This window comes from Botryllus schlosseri, chromosome 1 (genome assembly GCF_051294905.1).
Source record: "Botryllus schlosseri isolate E-star chromosome 1, Bs_hap1, whole genome shotgun sequence".
Classification (NCBI taxonomy): Eukaryota; Metazoa; Chordata; class Ascidiacea; order Stolidobranchia; family Styelidae; genus Botryllus; species Botryllus schlosseri.
The window spans coordinates 14004917-14025184 of record NC_137236.1 but is presented as its reverse complement, the minus strand read 5'-3'; the positions used below and the strand labels follow the sequence as shown (position 1 = coordinate 14025184).

The 20268-nt window shown below is 40.6% G+C and overlaps 3 protein-coding genes across 3 annotated transcripts in view; 2 read left to right on the top strand and 1 right to left on the bottom strand.

Moving 5' to 3' along the window:
* Positions 1-20268, bottom strand: part of LOC145442723 (ERI1 exoribonuclease 2-like) — a 110543-nt gene that overhangs the window by 70311 nt on the left and 19964 nt on the right. The window lies entirely within an intron of this gene.
* On the top strand, positions 1105-1668 carry LOC145438814 (kelch-like protein 20). Its single transcript, XM_080316173.1, has one exon. The coding sequence runs from the start codon at positions 1105-1107 to the stop codon at positions 1666-1668; it is 564 nt and encodes a 187-aa protein (XP_080172299.1).
* On the top strand, positions 2098-2724 carry LOC145438807 (kelch-like protein 23). The gene has a single exon (XM_080316161.1). The coding sequence runs from the start codon at positions 2098-2100 to the stop codon at positions 2722-2724; it is 627 nt and encodes a 208-aa protein (XP_080172287.1).

The following is a 20268-nucleotide window of genomic DNA, read 5'->3' as shown; positions in this document are numbered from 1 at the left end:
CTTCTACTGGTCGGAATTGAACCAAATTTGAAGAACATAGTTTTTATAGACAACCTAATACTTTCATGGGGTGAACAGAAAAATTTCAAATTTTTCGGTATTTATTTTTGTATAGTAAATAGAAACTTTCCTCTCCCGTAGCAAGGCGGCTACTAGTTGGAATTGAACCAAATTTGGTGTGTAGGCTTAAGTTAGGTAACCTAACAATTTTATCAAGTAGCCAGTACGATTTGAGAAAAATAGTCATGTTTGAAGACCCCTAATGAACAGGGGTGTACGAGTTTTGAGCAAACCTTAAAAGGGTGTACCACGTCGAAAAAGGTTGAAGAGCACTGTGTTAGAACATGTAGGCTATGTCTTTATTAATAATACCATAATAGAAAAATTCGATGATGCAGCTATATGTGATAGTGTTAGCGGTCATAGATAGCAGTTATTTTTTGTCGTAAGCAGTATAATTTTGCTAAGACGGAAAACACCCCTCTTGTGACAGTTTGTTTTCGTTATTTGAAAACTTTATGATGCATGTTTTGTGATATGCGATAGCCTGAACCTGAACAATGATCTCGCTAAAGTCTAAATTGTTTATTGTCTTCAGTCATCACTTCATCCTAGATCGTTTTCTGTTCTCTAAATCTATTATTATTATTATTACCTGGTCCATTGATAGACCATGTACTCTACATTGCATTGGCATTGCTTATGAATGTCAGTTAACATCCTGCTGTGATAGTACGCGACACCAAGGCTACGAATCGTATTGGATTGAGGATTTAGAGCAGCGCATAAATCTTTGAAATCTAGTTTTAAAAATGTTCGGCCTTCAAATCATTGTAGGCTACATAATGTTAGAGTCGCATGAATTGTTTGGATCATTGTATTGAATGACGCACAGCTTGCATAAAAAAAAAAATTCTCTCTCACAAATAAGATGGCATGTGACGGATCACCCGATCGATATATCAGATCGTGGCCCGGTAATCTCGAGCGCAGACTCATTTAGGTGTATTTTGACTTCTTATGACTGAACATATGTAATATAATCACTTTATTTTTGACCAGCACTAGTCTTTATTGTATATCTATTACGAGTAAGTGGCAATTATGGTGCAGTTTGTTTGTGAAGGTGCGGAGGAATATGCAGTGAGAATGCTGGAGGAATTACATCGAATGAAACAAGATGAAGATCATTGTGATTTCGTAGTTCAAGTCGGAAATGATGTCTGTCACGCCCACAAAAATGTTTTGTCGGCTGGTTCGGATTATTTCAGAGCCATGTTAAAGCACGACACAAAGGAGAGTCGCGAAGGAAGAGTCGTTTTCAAAGATGTCGATTCCGAGTGTGTGAAAATTTGCATCGATTTTATATATTCCAGTAAATATGAGATTCCGGATGGAAAAAATATTGAACTTCTTCACGTCGCAGCGATACTGCAGTTGGAACGTCTAAGGAATGCAATATCCAATAATTTGGCAGAATCAATTACCATTGAGAATTACTTCTCCGCAAGAAATGCTGGTGATATTTACGGACTGGACGATGTAACGTTTCGATGCAGAACATTTTTACGAGAAAATATCATGGAAATCGCAAACCATTCCGGATTCGGAAGCGTGGAAAAGGATGACATTTTCCATGTTTTGAAGTCTTCAGAAACTACATTATAGGAAGAAGATAAATTAGAGTTATCGCTCAAGTGGATTGAGACATGTGAAAAGAAGAAGGGACATTTGCATGAATTCCTCAAATTGATCGACTTTGATAGAATCGCTCTGGAAATTTTACAACGTCTCCTTAAAACTCACCCCATTATCAGGTATGACTCCCAGTCGTACAAGTTGATCAGTGAACATATTCAGGAAGCATCAGTTGCACTGGTAAACAAAAAAGAATTATTGATTCTTTTTGACTTGGACATGGATTGTATGCGATCCTTTAATCCGAATTCAGAGAAAATCACCATGTTCAACAATACAAAGTTTAGGCATCTACTTCATTTCACTCCAATTTTTCTGAACTCGCATATTTACGTCTTATGTCAGGATAAGTCCGTTCATCGACTCAATTTACAACGAAAAAATTCAGAATGGGAAAAGATGAAAGATATGATTAATGACCATGGGCAGTACCCCTGCTCGGTGGTATTGCGCGGATCGATATCTGTGGTGGGAAGTTATCGCATGCACACTAACGGCGTGGAAAGATTCGACCCCTCGATAAATCGATGGTTTCAACTGCCAAACAAACCTACAGGAATTAGCGGCGCAAGTCTTGTATCATTGAATGATTCCATTTATTCTATCGGAGGTATTGGAGGTATTGAACAATATTGCGTCGAACTATCTTCATTCTGCAGATTCAATCCATCCTCATCAGAGTGGGTTGATCTCGACCCAATGAGATATGCTGCGTATGACTGTGGTGTTGTTGCAGTTGATCCAAAGATATTTGTGATCAGTGGATGGAGCAGAGAGAAAAAAACGCTCAACAATGTAGAATGTTACGATGTCACTTCAGCACAATGGACTTCATTGCCATCTATGAATTTTGATCGTGGCTACGATACTGCTTATCATATTGGCAATTGGATTTTTGTAGTGGACGGGCTGGGCTGCTATCATGACATTGTAAAGTATGATTTGTTGAACAACAAATGGTGTCGCATCAAACGAGAAGAAGATCAAGACTTTGCGGTGTCCAGATCTGTGCTGGTGAAGCTGTAGATAAGTAGTTCTGCAACTGACGGTGTCGCGAATCTAAGGAGGACATAATGTGGGCTTAGAACAGGGGTGGGCAAACTTTTGAGCTCGCGGGCCGCATTCGACATCTGAATCCATTCGCGGGCCGCACTATATAAAATGCGATTATAAACCAAAAAATGCAATATTGGTATTTGATTATATAGTGAGGACATGGAGATAATATATGTGCTACAAAACAAACATTGCTTTGATGATATCGGACACGTGTCAGAAAGATAGTGGCGAGATTTCATAGGCTGGTCGACCTCCAATAACCAATTTGTCAAAACTATAGAGATGAAAGTCGGTGGGCCCGATTCTTAGAACAGTATTGAAATTTAAATCGGTGAGCAGCGATCTCTTCATAGATTCACTAATTCCACTTTTGGTTCAGTTCCAGGACACACAATGCTCACAGAATCCAGGGATAATATATCCCTGACAGAATCATAACCATGTCAGCTTTAAACACGGTTCTACTATGTGTAGATAAAATAAAAATGCCACAATTCCACGCATAATGAGAACGAATCTACATGAGACACGCGCGAATCGGTTTTTAGAAATACGTCACTGAACTAATTAAAACTGGAGTGATCAATCTGAAATCACACTCGCGATCCGAATTATGTCAATCTCGTTTAGGATTTCTGTGATGCTTAGCAGTTGAAACCTGTCAAACTGTGTGGGCCTTGCGATTGGGCTGCCGCCCCAGAAATTAAACATAAAAAAAAAATAGGAAGTATTTTCCTTAGAACAGTGGCTCTCAAACTTTTTAAGACACGCTCACCCTCTTATGATGGTGGAAGATTTCGCACCCCTTTATCGTCATATCACAAAGCGCAACCAGGTTGTTAGCAACCTAACAGATAGTTTGATGGCATGGAAGGTTACGACTATGGATGAGAGGTTTTTAAATGTGACATTCAGACTAAATACAGAGCAACAATTACGGAACTGTTGGTAAATTTTTTTTTTTTACTTGAGCTCAGCTTCGCGCCCCACTTCTGATACTTTCACGCACCCCCAGTTTGAGAACCACTGTGTTAGAATATCATGGTGAAATATACTAAGAAATAGTTTAATCAAGTCCCTGCATTATTTGGATTTTTTGTACGCATTTTATCAATCTTTTTAAAGAGTTTCTTTAGACTCTCGCGGGCCGCACAGAACGGTGTGGCGGGCCGCATGCGGCCCGCGGGCCGTAGTTTGCCCACCCTTGGCTTAGAACCTCTGAATAGTGTTTAAAAATGACTGCATTTGTGCGGAAACGTCATAGTGTATTTTGATTGGATTTGTAATGCCATTGTGGTATTATTCAACCTGGTTGTATGTCTAGTAAGGGACAGAACGACTGAGTGACAGCTCGCTCGAATGAGAAATTGTGATTTGAAAGTGCTGAAGTAAAATAATTTTGGGTAAACAGGGTCTGGTCTATAATCCTTATACATGCCCCCCCTAATCCTAGCGTTATGTCACACGTAAATCCAGACGATCATTGGCATTGTGTTAGAAGAATTGATTCTACGGTATTGGGAATATTTGTCATAAGTGGCCATCGTCATGGTCATTGTCACTTCAATGAATGAGATGCCTCTCGCGTTCAAAAGTTTCCTCTGCAATTAATTTTTATTCCATTTCCTGTTCCATTTTGATTATAATATGTCTACTGCCTTTATTCAGTCATATTGTATCTTCAAGTATTGCTATTGAACAATGAAGTTTAGAAACATCATCAGTCACCATTGCTGTAGCGGTCCAAGTATCAACTCTGTCCGCATGCAATTCAATGAATGGGACACTGTGTAGGGCTGCACTAGTCGGCTTTCAATAGTACACACTTGACTTGGAAAATGAATGTGTCTTCTCTTGTCGAGAAGAAATGGGCGTTTTTAAAATCCACGATACCAGGCCCAATGCTAATGCTGTGTGGCTGTGCCCTGTGGATGTTATCCTAACATAGCCGCAAATATTATAGTCTTTGGCGGTTGTGTGACATAAATTAGCCTGTTCGGTGTTCACCCGTACATGAGAAAGTCATTGCAGCTATCAGGACAAAATTGAAGGGTTCAAGGGCGCAAACCCCGAGTTACAACTAAACAAGCATGCATATTAGCCCTTTGTGGACTGAATATATTCTCTATGGTTGGAAAAATTATTTCTATGCGTAACTTTAATTGTTTTGCCTCAACTTAGACATTGGTCAACAAAATTTAAATTTTCCTTTTATTATTAAATATTTTAAATGTTTGTCGCAAATTTGCGACATCAGGCTTTCGCGACAAAAATCGAAACAAAACAGGTCAATTTGACAATTGAAATTATTGGTCAAAATGAGCGAAACAGTTATAGTTTTTGTTCAGGCACAGATGTACATGACATTTGACACATTTTATAACAGGTTGTTCGTCATGGGTATGTCTCTTGCATCTCTGCCTGGTGTCCATGGAAGGCGTGTGACCCACTTGTTCACGTTGGGGTGGGCTTTGTTGGTCCTCTTTTCATTTTCTTATGATACTCCTGCTGGATACAGAGAGATGACCTCGGTCTTTTTCCCTTGTCACTAGTTTTCCATACTTTACCAGGTATTCTGCATATAATTTGGTGCAAGCAGATATTTTTGCATCTGTTTCGGAAATTGCACAAATACAGTCTCGTCAGTACAGCAATTAACTATTGACGACAGCAATATCAACCAAATTTCAATTTTACTAACGGGATTAGCTTTGACAAAGGTACTAGCCAGTATCACACTGCGATTGTCATACCACTTTACTGCCCAAATACTAACGCCGTCCAGAGAAACCTCCTTTATTACAAATCTCACTCTCCTTGTCCTGAAGTCTGTGCCATTACTGATTTGACCGCCACTCAGTATGTTTGATCGCACGTTTGATCCTACTGTAAAAAAATCACATGCGAGATGAACTATGCGCAAGAAAGATTTGATCTGCTTCCATCGATCTCGGGACATGATATCAGAAACTTTATCATATCTAGTATCATTAGCCCATTACAAATAGGATCTTGGCATTTTCACGATAGACATATGCATGCAACTTCCCAAGTCTTTTTCAATACCGTCTCCAGTCATCTACATTGCCTTCGTTGGATTAGTTTGAACGGCAAATAAATTGCTCTCATAAAAAATTCAGTCCAGCAATTCCGCTCCGACAAAATATTCGATATATGCGTGCGGAGAAGAAATAGAATCACTGTCGAGCAATTCTGCCTTCCATAAGGAAAATAGTAGCCAGGGATCTTTTCACCTTGAATTGTTTTCCATACTAGTTTTCGTTTCGGTTCATGCGGTGTACATGCTATGACCCGGTGTTTTCCCTTTCCCTACTTTTTAAAACACGATTGAGGAATCATCATCAGATTCATCGGTACAAGAGGATTCATCCGAGCTCATTTATCACATAGCAGCAGAAGTTGCTGTAGTAGAACGTTCTTCATCGTCAGAATCACTGCCACCAGATTTACTGCCTTTCCAGTTTACCGTCACTTGATGAGTGATTTTTCCCCATAAACATATCTGGTATCCATTTCCGCAACAGCAATTTCTGATTGAAATTATTGACAATATTTGTTACTTTTTAGCACTACTCTAGTAGTTAGTATACATATTTATTGTCATTATGTGATGTATCAAGGCACTTTCTTAACTCGTGAAGTTGGTGAATCTATTCCACTCTTTTCTCACGTAAATAACTATTCCATATGGAAATATTTCAGTAGTAAGAATGTTGTCAGAATTTACCAACAAAGGGCTAATGACGCAAATTCGCATCACTCCCCATTTTCAACTTTGCTAAGAAGTATAACACATTATTGATCCAAAACACTTCTGGTTATGTGATTTATGGTGTAAAGAATCCTATACATATTTTTATAAACGAATATACTCACCAAATCCTTCGACCGCGAAGCAACAAAGAACGTGGGTCCACTGACTTCACTCAGACATGCCAATGCAACAAACAACGTCCGGGACACCCACCATTCAGAAATGGAGTTATTTGAGTTTTTCGATGACAATTCTGGGATTATCCCCCAATCAAGGATAATCCAAGAATTATCATCGAAAAACTCAAATAACTCCGCTTCTACGGCTTGGAATTGAGTCAAATTTGTTTTGCATCGTTATTGAAGACAGCGCAACAATTTTATGGGGTTGGAAGAAAAATTTGAAAAATTTTTTTTTCGCATTCATAGGCAAATTCGAAATTTTCAAACTCTACGAAATCCGCGAATATTGGTTGGAATGAATTCAAATTTGGTGTGCGTCGTTTTTTAAGGCAACCTAACGATTTAATCACGTAACCCGCAAGATTCAGGAAAAAAGTTATTTTTGAACAGCCCTAATGTATATCCACTCAGGGCTGTTCAAAAATAACCTTTTTACCAGAATCTTGCTGGCTACATAATTAAATCGTTGGGTTGCCTTAAAAAAATGACGCACACCAAATTTGAATTCATTCCAAGCAATATTTGCGGGTTTGTAGAGTTTGAAAATTTTTAATTTGCCCAAAAATGCAAAAATATTTTTTCCAAATTTTCCTACCAACCCCATGAAATTATTGGGCTGTATTCAAAAACTATGCAAAACAAATTTGACTCAATTCCAAGCCGTAGAAGCGGGGTTATTCCAGTTTTTCTTTTATAGTTCTGGGATTATCCTTGATCGGTGAACAGGCTACCAGGGCCATAACGGCCGCACCCTAAAACCCCCTCCAATTAGGGGGGGGGGGGGCTCAAACGAGGCTTGAAATATTTCGTTAGTCGTTTTTTTTAGGAGTTTTGTGTTCTTTGCACTTCACACGATTCCATGTCACTAGAGGTCTAGATTTTAAAATTAATAACGAAAAATGCGCATCATTTTAGAGAAATTAGTCATATCGGCGTCGGCGATTACAGCGCATTGAGCAGAAGTATCACTCTAACGACTAATAGGTGGGCCACAGAACATTTTTCTCAAACCGCCGAATGTGCAACGTCCAAAAGAGATTGCCAAACCCTGGCCTAGGCGATGCAAAGAAGAGGCATACACAATGAATGAAAAATACCGTAATGGGAAATAACATAACAGGACAAGCGAAAAAAATGAGGTGGCATGTGACTGGGGGCGATATCGATATGTCAGATCGTGGCCTGGTAATTTTAATCTCGAGCGCTGACTCATGTGTATTCTTGCAGGTTATGAATGACTAACCATATGTTGATGTATAATCACTAACGCGATTATTTTATGACCTAAAACAGATGATTTTGCTCCAAAAAATGTAAATTATTTACAATTTCTGACAATAAGGAACTTAATTTTGACAAAATCTTGCCCTCGAGTATTATTTACACTAGGCATCGTTGTATATACTGTTTGAATTTTGTGATACGATTGTTGATATACAATGTTCTTTCCAATTCTCTACTAGTAGCTGACGATTACCGCTGACGAGTGTCAGCTGAAAATATTCGGGGTCATTTCAATACGAATATACTTTTCCAATTTATATGCAATAAGCTCTTGAAATGTTGGAATTATATTACTTTTATAGATTTCTGGTTGGAAGTGTCTGTCGTTACGAAGTAGCTTGGCAGGGATGGAGGGATGCGTGCATTTGTTTACTGGCAGCATTGAAATTCAGTGTATATAGGCCTACTGCTGGATTGCTAGTGACACACCTGTTGTTTCAATCGACAATGTTGCCTAGGCCTACATTGCATCACCCCGTTAAAGGTGTGTTGATGATCACGTTTTGTCAACTTATTTGTTTCATTCGATGGTTTATGATTCACAATGAGTAGACATCTACAACAGTGGGCCTAAAAGTAGGCTACAAGGTGTGGAATGTCAAATGATAAGTTCAACCTTTACACCAACGAAATACAGTGTGCAAAATAGTTTTTTGACCTAACACTACAATTTTGACAAAATTTGATGTTTTTGACATCTCGAAAAATAATTGCCCTAATGACGTTTGTTTTTAAAACAGCACTAACCTTTATTGTATATCCATTAGATTACGAGTGGTTGGCAATCATGGTGCAGTTTTGGTGCGGAGAAACACGCAGTGAGAATGCTCAAGGAATTACATCGAATGAAGCAAGATCAAGATCATTGTGATATCGTAGTTCAAGTCGGAAATGATGTCTATCACACTCACTTCTTCACGTCGTAATCATTGTAGAATGCAATATCCGATATTTTGGATGAATCAATTACCGTGGAGAATTACTTCTCTACAAGAAATGCTGAGGATATTTATGGACTGGCCTATGTTTCTAATCGATGAATCACATTTTTACAAGAAAATATTATTGAAATCGCAAACCATGCCGGATTTGGAAGCGTGGAAAAAGATGATATTTTCAGTGTTTTGAAGTCTTCAGGAACGGCATTGTGGGAAGAAGATAAACTGGATATGTCCCTCAAGTGGATCGAGACATATGAGGAGAAGAAGGGATATTTGCATGAAGTCTCGCCTTGATCGAGTTTGACTAATCTCTCCGGCAATTTTTCCACAACTCACCCCATTATCAGGAATGACTCCAAGTTGCACGAGCTGATTAGCGGACATTTTTTGGGAGCGTCCGTTAAACTGATAAATGAATTGATAATTCTTTTTGATATGGACATTGATTGTATGCAGAGGTGGCCCTACGATTGGGCGGTCCCTGGGCGAGATTTCCGAGGCGGGTCCCCAGACCCCCTTTCGCTTTCATTGTTACCAACTTGATATGAGTGTGCCTTAAGGTACGGGAATACATTATGTGTAGCCTATATGACACTATTACAAGCAATGTTCCCTCTAAGCTGCGTACATGCACAAACGCGCACGTCTCTGCGCACTGAAAATCCATGTTGCGGACCAAAAATCCGAAGTGATGACCTTTTATTGTCGTTACGTACTGTTGTCCAAGGGTCTACGCAGTGAGTTGCTGAATGTGCGCACTGCGCAGTCAAAAATTAAAGGGAACATTGATAACAAGGCTTTGAAGCAGCCCGTAGTGTTGAATTGCTCTAGCTCCTGAGCCTTCTTGTATCAGACATTGTCAAATTATAAAAAGAAGCGAACTAGGTAACTATTATAGCTCATGTCTTCATGTTGAAGATGTATGGCATGTAGCGTGAAATAATAGGATAGCGATACAACTGCTGCGGGCTAAATAGACCCTCACCAATCCGGAAAGCTATCGGCTGACGTTAGTAATGAGCCAGCACACTACGTCAAGGTTTGAGCCAGGCGCTGGATTAGGTCATATCTATTATTGCATGGTTGCAAGGATATGCATCGAAACTAAGTACCTCTACCGCATGCAGAGACTCGATGATTATCGGGATATGGGACTTTTCTAACAAATGCAGAGATTTGATGATTGATCTAAGAGGGGGGCCCTTCGACCAGGGGGAGCCCGGGCGACCGCCCACCTCGCCCACCCCAAAAGCCACCACTGATTGTATGCGATATTTCAATCCAGTTTGGCGTCGGCCCAATAGCTAGGCTACTCACTAATAGCCTACTTATAGACCTTCATTTCTCACTGGAAGTAGTTTCGATAGTTTTACATGCCCTTGGGTAGACCTTCGTGACGATTTCGCTACTTCTAGTTCTACACGAGTACCAACACCGCTGACTACTTTGACCTCTGACCGGGTCTGATGCTTACCCGCCTGTTATACTGTAGGCCTAGACATCGCGACGTCAAGCCATGATACAGTGGTTAACATTACTTTTACGCAGAGGTGGAAAAAGTGGTCAAGAGAGCTACTCGAGTAGAAGTAGAACTGGCGACGCAAAAATCTACTCAAGTACAAATAGTACTTTTAAAAGCAACCTGAAACTACTTCAAGTAGAATTGGCTGGCTTTAAATATAGGCCTACTCAAGTACGTAAGTAGTTGATAATATGTTCGCCATTCGCATAGACTGTCAAAAACTGCAAATTGAACTATACGTTTGGCGTAGGTAGAGAGCTTAATTGTGTTGTTTGTGGTATTTATGGTGTTCGTCGACTAAAATGGTCATTTACAACAAGCCAATATTCCGTGGCTGCCGACTTGTAGCACGGCCCAATGTAAGGCTTTTTTAAGAGAGCGTTTACGCGGATGAGATGTCGAGAGCTTGATTCATACTGATACATCACACACAGTAGGTATATATTTTCGACAGCATTAGCATTCGACCGCATGATGGGATGGAACTGATAGTTTTGCTATGGAAAAGCGGTTCTAATCCCGCCGGCTATCCGACTGTAGGTTCACATTCAAGTCATGAGATGCAAGCAATTTCTACTGAATAAATGCTAGTCAGCCCTCAAGTTTATCGGACCTCGACCTGACATATGAATCTCGCCTTCCGTCACATGCCACCTCATTTTGTCGCTTGTCCTTTCGTATTATTTTCTTTTACTTATCATTCTGTGTGCATGCCCCCTCTGATTTGCAATGACTACTCTTTTCACTGTATATCGCAGTCTTGTGGTGTTTCTAAATAATGAAAATTCTGAATAGACTGAACTGAACTGTTTACTCGACTCGAGTCAATTTCTGTATTGACTCGAGTCATTGTACGTAGTATACATGTGCGTGACTCGAGACTAGGACCGCCAAGACAGACATTTCATTGTAGCTTCGAAGAATAGTTAAGTTACCTCACTATTGGTATTTCGTCTATCAGTCCTGATACTTGGAAAATAGGCACAGAAACTGTTAAGAATGAGGGAAATTACGATATTATGAATGCGAGGCAATGGCATTCTGTATCACTCGGGCACAGAGAAAATAGTGGGTTGAACCTTGAACCGGATTGAACCCAAGGACTTGAGCTCGGGTCACAATACTATGACGCGGACTTGACCTTCTATACTTACTGACTTGGACTTGAGTCGGTGGTTTTGTCTCGAGTCAAAACTATAAGAGTGAGATTGACTTGTAACTTGGTTTGGTTGCAACCCTGTCAGAGCCACACATCATTGCCATTGCAGACGAAATTAGCCACACTGACTGAGGCGAAAGCCAAATTATGGCAATACTGTAGATCAGTGTTGGGATGACTCGAGTCAACTTTTTCGTATGACTTGACTTGACTCGAGTCACTTTGGAAATATGACTTGACTGGGAGCTTCAAAAGTGTGCATTGACTCGTGACTCGGAGCAAAATTTACGAATCAATTTCAAGTCATTAAGTAAGCGGTGTCGAATAAATCACTGTGTCTTGTGTATGATCGGATAGTTCGATATACGCCGGTGTCACTTGTCAGAACAACCAGTCCGCATTCACTGATTGTGCGTTACAAGGTTCCTCCATCGCAAATGAATTGACCGCAAAGTAGAAAATTATTCTAAATAGCAATGTGCCTGTTTCTTGGACGGCTCAATGCTTACGTTGCCCAGTGCTCACATTTACCAATTCTCTTGTATGATTTAAATCGAACGAATATATTGTGTGCGTTTATATTCTCACGGATGAGTAGAACTGTAGATGGGTAGTGTAGGCTATTGCACCATATCAACTTGTTTCAACCTCTCGAAGCTTCGTATTAGGTCCTATATTTTGGCTGTTAAGAACTGACTGTTGTAGGGGAGATGTGGTACCGATGGATCACTGGGACCGAAAATACTTGAAAAATTCTCCAGGATAATTCCATGATTACACTCCGTGAATTTGTCTACAATTACATGCTGACATAATCTTTCCTCATATGCAAAAAAATTCGACCTGCGTAAGTTATGGGGTCTGTGACGAATGATTTACGTTTTAGGGGGTGTAAAGTAAATTTGGATCGACATTTGCATTTTTCTATATTACCTTTCAGACTAACAAACCTGCCATAATTTTTGATGTGAAGTATAGGGTTTGTATCAGGGTATATAATAACACATGTTTTTTAAATCAATACCATCTTCGAGTGGACTATTTTCAAGTTAATTACAATATTTATGGGGTGGGGGAGGTATGGTACCATAGCCAAATCAAGCAAAATAGATGGACCAACTAATCACTTAACAACAGAAACTCCCCTACTTATATATGGGCTGTAAATCATAGTTACCTGTGGTGTTTTATCGCTATTACGAGGTATTTGAAAGTAGAAATGTCGATTTGCGGGTAATATGTATGTGGCATTAATTTTGTAAGTTTAGGCGTAAATCAAAACATGATTTTATGCCAACATTTCAATTGAAATAATCTATTTTATTCTTGAAGGTGGCGACGAAACATTCTTCATCGGCTTGCTGTAGCTTAGCTTAGTAGTTAGTACACAACAAAACAAGTTAACACATTTGAGTTTTTAGGCGTATGTCTCATGGGTCCCATGGTGGTGTGCCTTTGGACCCACCGGGTGGGGACCGATGACACGTTCGAGCAACAAATTTTAAACGTTTATAAATATTTTTTGAAAAGGCGGATATTCATGTAAATGTCCGCGATAGGTAGAGCTTGTATCGAAGTGTTGAGACAGCAAAAAGTCTGCTATTCTCGGCTGAAGATTTGAGGGCCAGAGATCATTTTGCAATTTTTGATCCATGGGTACCACATCTCCCCTATGCCTGCAACCCAGATTAGGATGTATTGCTCCAATGCTTCGATCAGATCAATATATTTGTTAAACTTTTATATCATCTACCAATAAATGCGGCACGTCAAATGTCCGCTAGCTTCCAAATTATAACGCGACAGCTTTTACGATATCATGAGATGTATTTATACTCTCGCATGGTGTCTATAACTACATATTTTTACAGACTATGCCAAGTACAACAACAATTTTATTCAAACATTTGAAAATGTGATATTTTTCATACCTGGCGTGAATTCACAATAGTAAATCACATTTCGCTTTGCGTGTTGTATGCCAGTCTGCAAGGTCCCGTAAAATAAGGCCTATACTTGGAAATACATTGAAAACCCCTATTATTGTCGCTGCGGCCCGCGGCGCCATCAAAAACGAGAAATTGGCCCGCGACCACATTTGAGTTTGAGACCTCTGACCTAAACGAAGTCGAACTATTAATCGTTCGTAAGCACTGTTGCCCTATACCTCACCCAGACGCTGCTTCATTGATCATTTGCTTCCATCGTTCATTTTTATTTTTATTTTCGTATTTTAACTAACATTTTTACAGCCAGACCGAATAGAGTCAAATGTACCTGTTCGATGCGGGTGTGATCAGACTAGTTCACCCAATCACCCTCAAGGCCGTATCGATCATTCCTATCTAATACCGAATACTGTGCAAGTGCGTGCATCTTTTCTGTACCGCCATCATTGCTGTCTGTTGCTATGTATTTTGGTTGGATGAAAATAAAGACTCTCTCTCTCTATGTCGGTACATAGATGGAAAGTGGCCATCAGTCAATGATCTATGGAAATATCGATAGTGAGCGCCTCGCTCATTTCGTTGATATTCGGCGTTCCAGGTCGCTCTACAGCAGTGTTGGGATCAAGTCACTACTTTCGAATCACGATTCATCTCGAGTCATTGCAGATTTTGACTCGAGTCAAGTCAAGTCAAGTCAAGTCACGAGCAATGTTCCCTCTAATTTTTGACTGGTCTGCGCACACTCACCAACTCACTGCGCAGAGCCTTGGAAAACAGTGCGTAACGACCAAAAAAAGGTCATCACTTCGGATTTTTTGTGCGCAACTTAGATTTTCTGTGCGCAGAGACCGTGAAAGCAGTGCGCATTTGCGCACGTGCGCAGCTTAGAGGGAACATTGGTCACGAGTCAAGTCAAATTCAATTTTCGAAGTATGAGTGATGATCTAGTTAAATATACATGCTAAAAGACGGTGTAGGCTATGTATCCCTAACGCACGCGTAGAACTGCTAATAAAGTACGTGAGTAACTGTACAGCTACATAGGGGAGATGTGGTACCGATGGATCAAAAAGTGCAAAATGATCTCTGGCTCTCAAATCTTCAGTCGAGAATAGCAGATCTTTGGCTCTCTCAACACTTCGATACAGGGATATATAGAACTTCTATATATCCCTGCTTCGATACAAGCTCTACTTATCGCGGACATTTACATGAATATCAGCCTTTTCAAAAAATATTTATGAAAGTTTAAAATTTGTAGCTCGAACGTGTCATTGGTCCCCACCCGGTGGGTCCAAAGGCACACCACCATGGGACCTATGAGACATACGCTCAAAAACTCAAATTTGTTAACTTGTTTTGTTGTGTACTATAAGCTAAGCTACAGCATGCCAATGAAGGATGTTTCGTCGCGACCTTCAAGAATAAAAGAGATTATATCAACTCAAATGTTGGCCTAAAATCATGTTTTGATTTACGCCTAAACTTACAAATTTAATGCCACATACATATTACCGGAAAATCGACATTTTAACTTTCAAATAGCTCGTAATAGCGATAAAACACCACAGGTAACTATTATTTACAGCCTATATATACGTAGGCGAGTTTCTGTTGTTAATTGCCGATTTTATCATGAATTATCGTAAATTTTCGCGCCTCGCGCTGGCTCACTAAACCAGTGGTTCTTAACCTTTTTTCCTCCAGCGCCCCCTTTCAAAAATTATCGTGCTCCAGCGCCCCCCCCCCCAACTTCATAATGTAAGGAATGTAATAAAGACAATGAGTAAGAGGGAGGGCCGTAACAGGACGTCGTCAACCCCCTAAAAACGATTGCCTTGCGCACCCATAGCGTGATAAATCGAACTTCTGAGGGCTTCGCCCCAACGAACCCCCTATCGTGATTTCGATGGTCAGCAAAGTTTGTGTGGCCTGGTCGCCCTAGGTACCAAAATTTTCTATAATGCATGAATGAATAGGTGGTAATTACATATATAAGTCGCGATAAACTGAGTGAGCTGTTGTATAGGAAGATAAAGGACACGTAATTACTAATTAAACATATTCGGGCGTGCCCGCAGGTACAATTATTCGTTACCAGGGCCGTAACAGCACTTCGTCAGCCCCCCCTAACAAAAAACGTTGGTCCTGGGCCCACATCGGGTGATAAACCAAGCTTCCGGCGGACTTCATTCCCAGACCCCCATTAGGCTGTCCTCTATTTGCTGAAAGCCTGCTAGGTATCTACATTGGGTGTCCATTTACTGAGGCAGCTATTCTCGCCTAGTCGCGCGAAGCGCGAAAAATTTAACTAATTAATGATTGAATTGGACAATATCATCGGGAATTGCATGTAAATTGAGATTAATTTTCATCCTCTCTCCGCTCACGTAAACACATTTACCGGTAGAGCCGAGTGAGGTGCAATGTTCCCTCTAAGCTGCGCACGTGCGCAGTGCTGACACGGTCTCTGCGCACAGAAAATCTACGTTGCGCACAACAAATCCGAAGTTATTACCTTTTTTTAGTGGATACGCATTGTTGTCCAGGAGTCAGCACAGCGAGTTGTTGAGTGTGCGCAGACTCATCAAAACTTAAAGCGAACATTGTGAGGTTTCTTGGAAACGGTAGGGCCCGTTACTAATAATTAAACATATTTGGGCGGGCGAACCCGTTGGTATGACTTCGTTGCATGATGTTATTTCGTGACCCCCTGTCTGCAATATCAAAAAATATAGAATTGCTCAACGGGGATATCGCCCAACAGGAATATCCCTGTCGCCAAATCGTACTAAACTAAAAGACGCACACGATTTCAGATTGGCATTTCTTCACTGACATATAATTTTTCCCTGCCAGATGGAATTCGTCTTCTGGGGTTCAGATTGCCAAGACAGGAACATTCGGTGTCAGTCATTTAGGCGCCCACGGACAATTAAACCTAGGCCTATATGTATTTTGAAAGCTATATGTAACGAAGTTTTCGGTGTTAATTTGCTCTGAATACTCATTAAGGATATGTCCTATCACCACATCATCTACTGCGAAGCCATTTTTCTCCAGCGCCCCCATACCGCCCCCCTGAGCCCAGCGCCCCCATATCGCCCCCTGAGCGTTTCCGCCCCCCTTCAAAATCGCCAGCGCCCCCTGGGGGGGGGGGCGCTGGTGGCAAGGTTAAGAACCACTGCACTAAACAGTACGACTAATTACGTGGCAAAAGCGAACAACGTGATGGGGGTAGGTTTATCCCCCTATGGAAGACCAAGACCAAGATTTTTTGGGTGGCCTAACGAAGTGTTGCTTCGTCCCTGCCAACGGGTATACGCCCGAAGATGTTTAATTATTATATTGAGGGGTCCTACCTTTTTCAACACACCTCACTCAGCTCTACCTGTAAATCTGATTACGTGAGCCGAGAGAGCATAAAAATTGATAGCAATTTGTATGCAATTCCCGATCATATTGACTGATTCAATTATGAATCATGGAAATTTTTCGCGCTTGGCGCGTGCAGACGAGAAAAGCTGATTCAGCTCACGCCCCCAAAGTAGATGATAAGTAGCGATAAACAGTGTGTAACCTGAGGGGGTCTGGGGGGCGAAGCCCCCAGTACTTTGGTTTATCATCATATGGGGGCCTGAGACCAACGTTTTGGGGGGGCTGACGAACTGCTGTTACGGCCCTGGTCATGGAGAAAATATCAAATGTCATTTGATTAGCCTTCTGTCACCAATTTGTATTCAATACTAGTCAGCCCTCGAGACCACAACCTGGCATATAACTAGGGATGGTGTTAACGTAAGGTTCTTGTTCGCGTTCTGTGTGTGAACCTGAGAAATTTAGAGGTTCACGTTCACAAATGAACGTTGGCAGGTTTTGCACTATGAATCTTTTTCATATATTACAGTTTTCATTTTATTAGGACACCTTTGGTTGAAATTTATTGCATTGCAACTGCGGGCCACTATATGCATGGCGCTGGCACAGGGATATCTAGATATCCCTGCGCTGGCAGCATAAAAAATCAACACTAAACATACATGAACGTCGACAATCTCAAAAATTTGACTTGCTTTGTTACAAAAGTTTGCTCGAATATGTAGTGACTCTCTGCTGTGAGCTTCACCCGGAATCTCACAACATCACGAGCGAAATACACTACATGTAGGTAGTCAGTGAAGGATGCATATTCAACCAATCAATGAAGTTGATATCGCTGTCTGATGTAAAAAGCTAGCAGACGTATGGGTTGAATCTCGATTTCATCACTGATTGGGGTGTTGGCTACTGCTGTCTAACTCGTTAATGGGGTAATATCGGTATAGCAAGTATAGCAATCCGTTTTACACTCAGCTTTATAGCAACATAGCAATACTCAGACACCGAATACATTGTCCGGTCTGGCCTGGACCCTCAAGGCGTTAGCTTATATATTCCCTTGCAAGTCCTGGTCGAAATTGTTGGCAAAGCGACGGAAGATATTGATTTGAGGAGATTATTATTATTATATCATTTGATTGCCCCAGTTGATACATTTGGCGACGTTCAAAACGTCAATATGTAGCCTACTTCAGCATTGCAGTGTTGAGATGGCTCGAGTCATGATTTGACTCGAGTCAGACTTGAGTCACTTTTTTCGTATGACTTGACTGGACTCGAGTCACTTTGCTAAAATGACTTGACTTGACTTGACTCGGCGTATTGGAAATGTGGTTTGATTCTTCACTCGGAGCAAAATTCACGAGTCAATTTCAAGTCATCAAGTAATCGGTGTCGACAGAAATCACTGTATCTTGCACATGGTTGGAGAGAGAGAGAGATAGAGAGTCTTTATTTTCATCCAACCAAAATACATGAAAGACTGGCGGCAACGATGGTGGTACAGAAAAAATGCATGCACACTGCACAGTATTCGGTATCAGACAGGAATGATCGATACGACCGTAAAGGGACCGTGTTGGGATGACTCGAGTCATGACTTGACTTGAGTCAGACTAGAGTCACCTTTTTCGTATGACTTGACTTGACTCGAGTCACTTTGCTAAAATGACTTGACTTGACCTGACTCGGCATATCAGAAATGTGGATTGACTCCTGACTCGGAGCAAAATTCACGAGTCAATTTCGAGTCATCAAGCAATCGATGTCGATAAAAATAATTTTATCTTGTATAGGTACGGATTGTATGTGAATCGCTTGTGTAACCCGTGAAAGCGACCAATCATTCAATTATCGTGATCGTGCGTTTTACTGAGCCTCCATTGTTCTCTCACAGATAACTTGATCGCAAACGAAGTGATCGAAGCTTACGCTGTCGTAAACGCGTATAGTAAAGTAATTTAATAGCAAAACGTATATTTCTGTTCTCTGTTCTTAACTTAACCAAACCTTGTTTTATTGAAATTGAATTCCAATATAGTTTATATAGTCCTCAACCATTGGCGCAGGCTGGAATTGTATTAATATCAATTTGTAAATGGGTAATGTATTGCATCTTATCAATTCGTTTCTCTATTCTCTATTTTGGCTGGTAACTATAATCCGAGGCTATGCAATTACTTACGTATAGTTTAGCATTTCTACGTATATGTGAGGGATAAAGCGCCTTATTGCGTGTATATTTAACTCTATATTCGTTCATAGGTCCAGAATCAATGACCACTCAATCTGTATTTCAGACAGCTAGCAAAACGCAATGACGTAAGCATGCCTCATACTTCGAAAAGACAACTTGACTTGAATTGTGACTTGACTCGTGACTTGACTTGACTTGACTCGACTTGACTCGAGTCACCTCCGAAAATCGGGTGACTTGACTTGACTCGAGTCACCTTCGAAAATCGATTGACTTTACTTGACTCGAGTCAAAATGTGCAATGACTCGAAATGATTCGTGACTCGAAGGTAGTGACTTGATCCCAACACTGGTCTGATCACACCAGCATCAAACAGGTAGGCTATGTGCTGATCCGATTACAGCCTGACTGTATAGAGTCTATACAGTCAGGCTGTAATCGGATTGTTCGCGAAATGCTGGTGTAACCCATGAGAGCGACCAATCATGCAATGATCGTGCGCTTTACCGAGACTCCATTGTTCTCTCACAAAAGAATTGAGGGCATACGAAGTGATCGAAGTTTACAGCTTTACGTTATCGTAAACTAGTTTGGTAAAGTAATTTAATTGCAAAAGGTCTATTTCTGTTCTGCTCCTAATTACCTTAACCAAATCTCTTGTTTTATGGAGCTTGAATTCGAATATACAATATAGCAGTGTTGGGATGACTCGAGTCACCTTTTTCGTATGACTTGACTTGACTCGAGTCACTTGGCTAAAATGACTTGACTTGACTTGACTCGGCGTATCAGAAATGTGGATTGACTCGTGACTCGAAGCAAAATTCACGAGTCAATTTCAAGTCATCAAGTAATCGGTGTCGATAAAATTTAGTGTATCTTGCATATGGTCGGATTGTTTGCGAAATGCTGGTGTAACCCGTGAGAGCGACCAATCATTCAATGATCGTGCGTTTTACTTAGCCTCCATTGTTCTTTCACACATAAATTGACCGCAAGCGAAGTGATCCAAACTTACAACTTACGTTATCGTGAACTAGTATAGTAAAATAATTGAATAACATAATGTCTATTTCTATTCTCTGTTCTTACCTTAACCAAACCTTTTGTTTTATTGAAATCG

Excerpts from the sequence above, each read along its gene's own strand:
- LOC145438807 (XM_080316161.1), top strand. The coding sequence starts at position 2,098 with ATGAAAGATATGATTAATGACCATGGGCAGTACCCCTGCTCGGTGGTA.
- LOC145438814 (XM_080316173.1), top strand. The coding sequence starts at position 1,105 with ATGGTGCAGTTTGTTTGTGAAGGTGCGGAGGAATATGCAGTGAGAATG.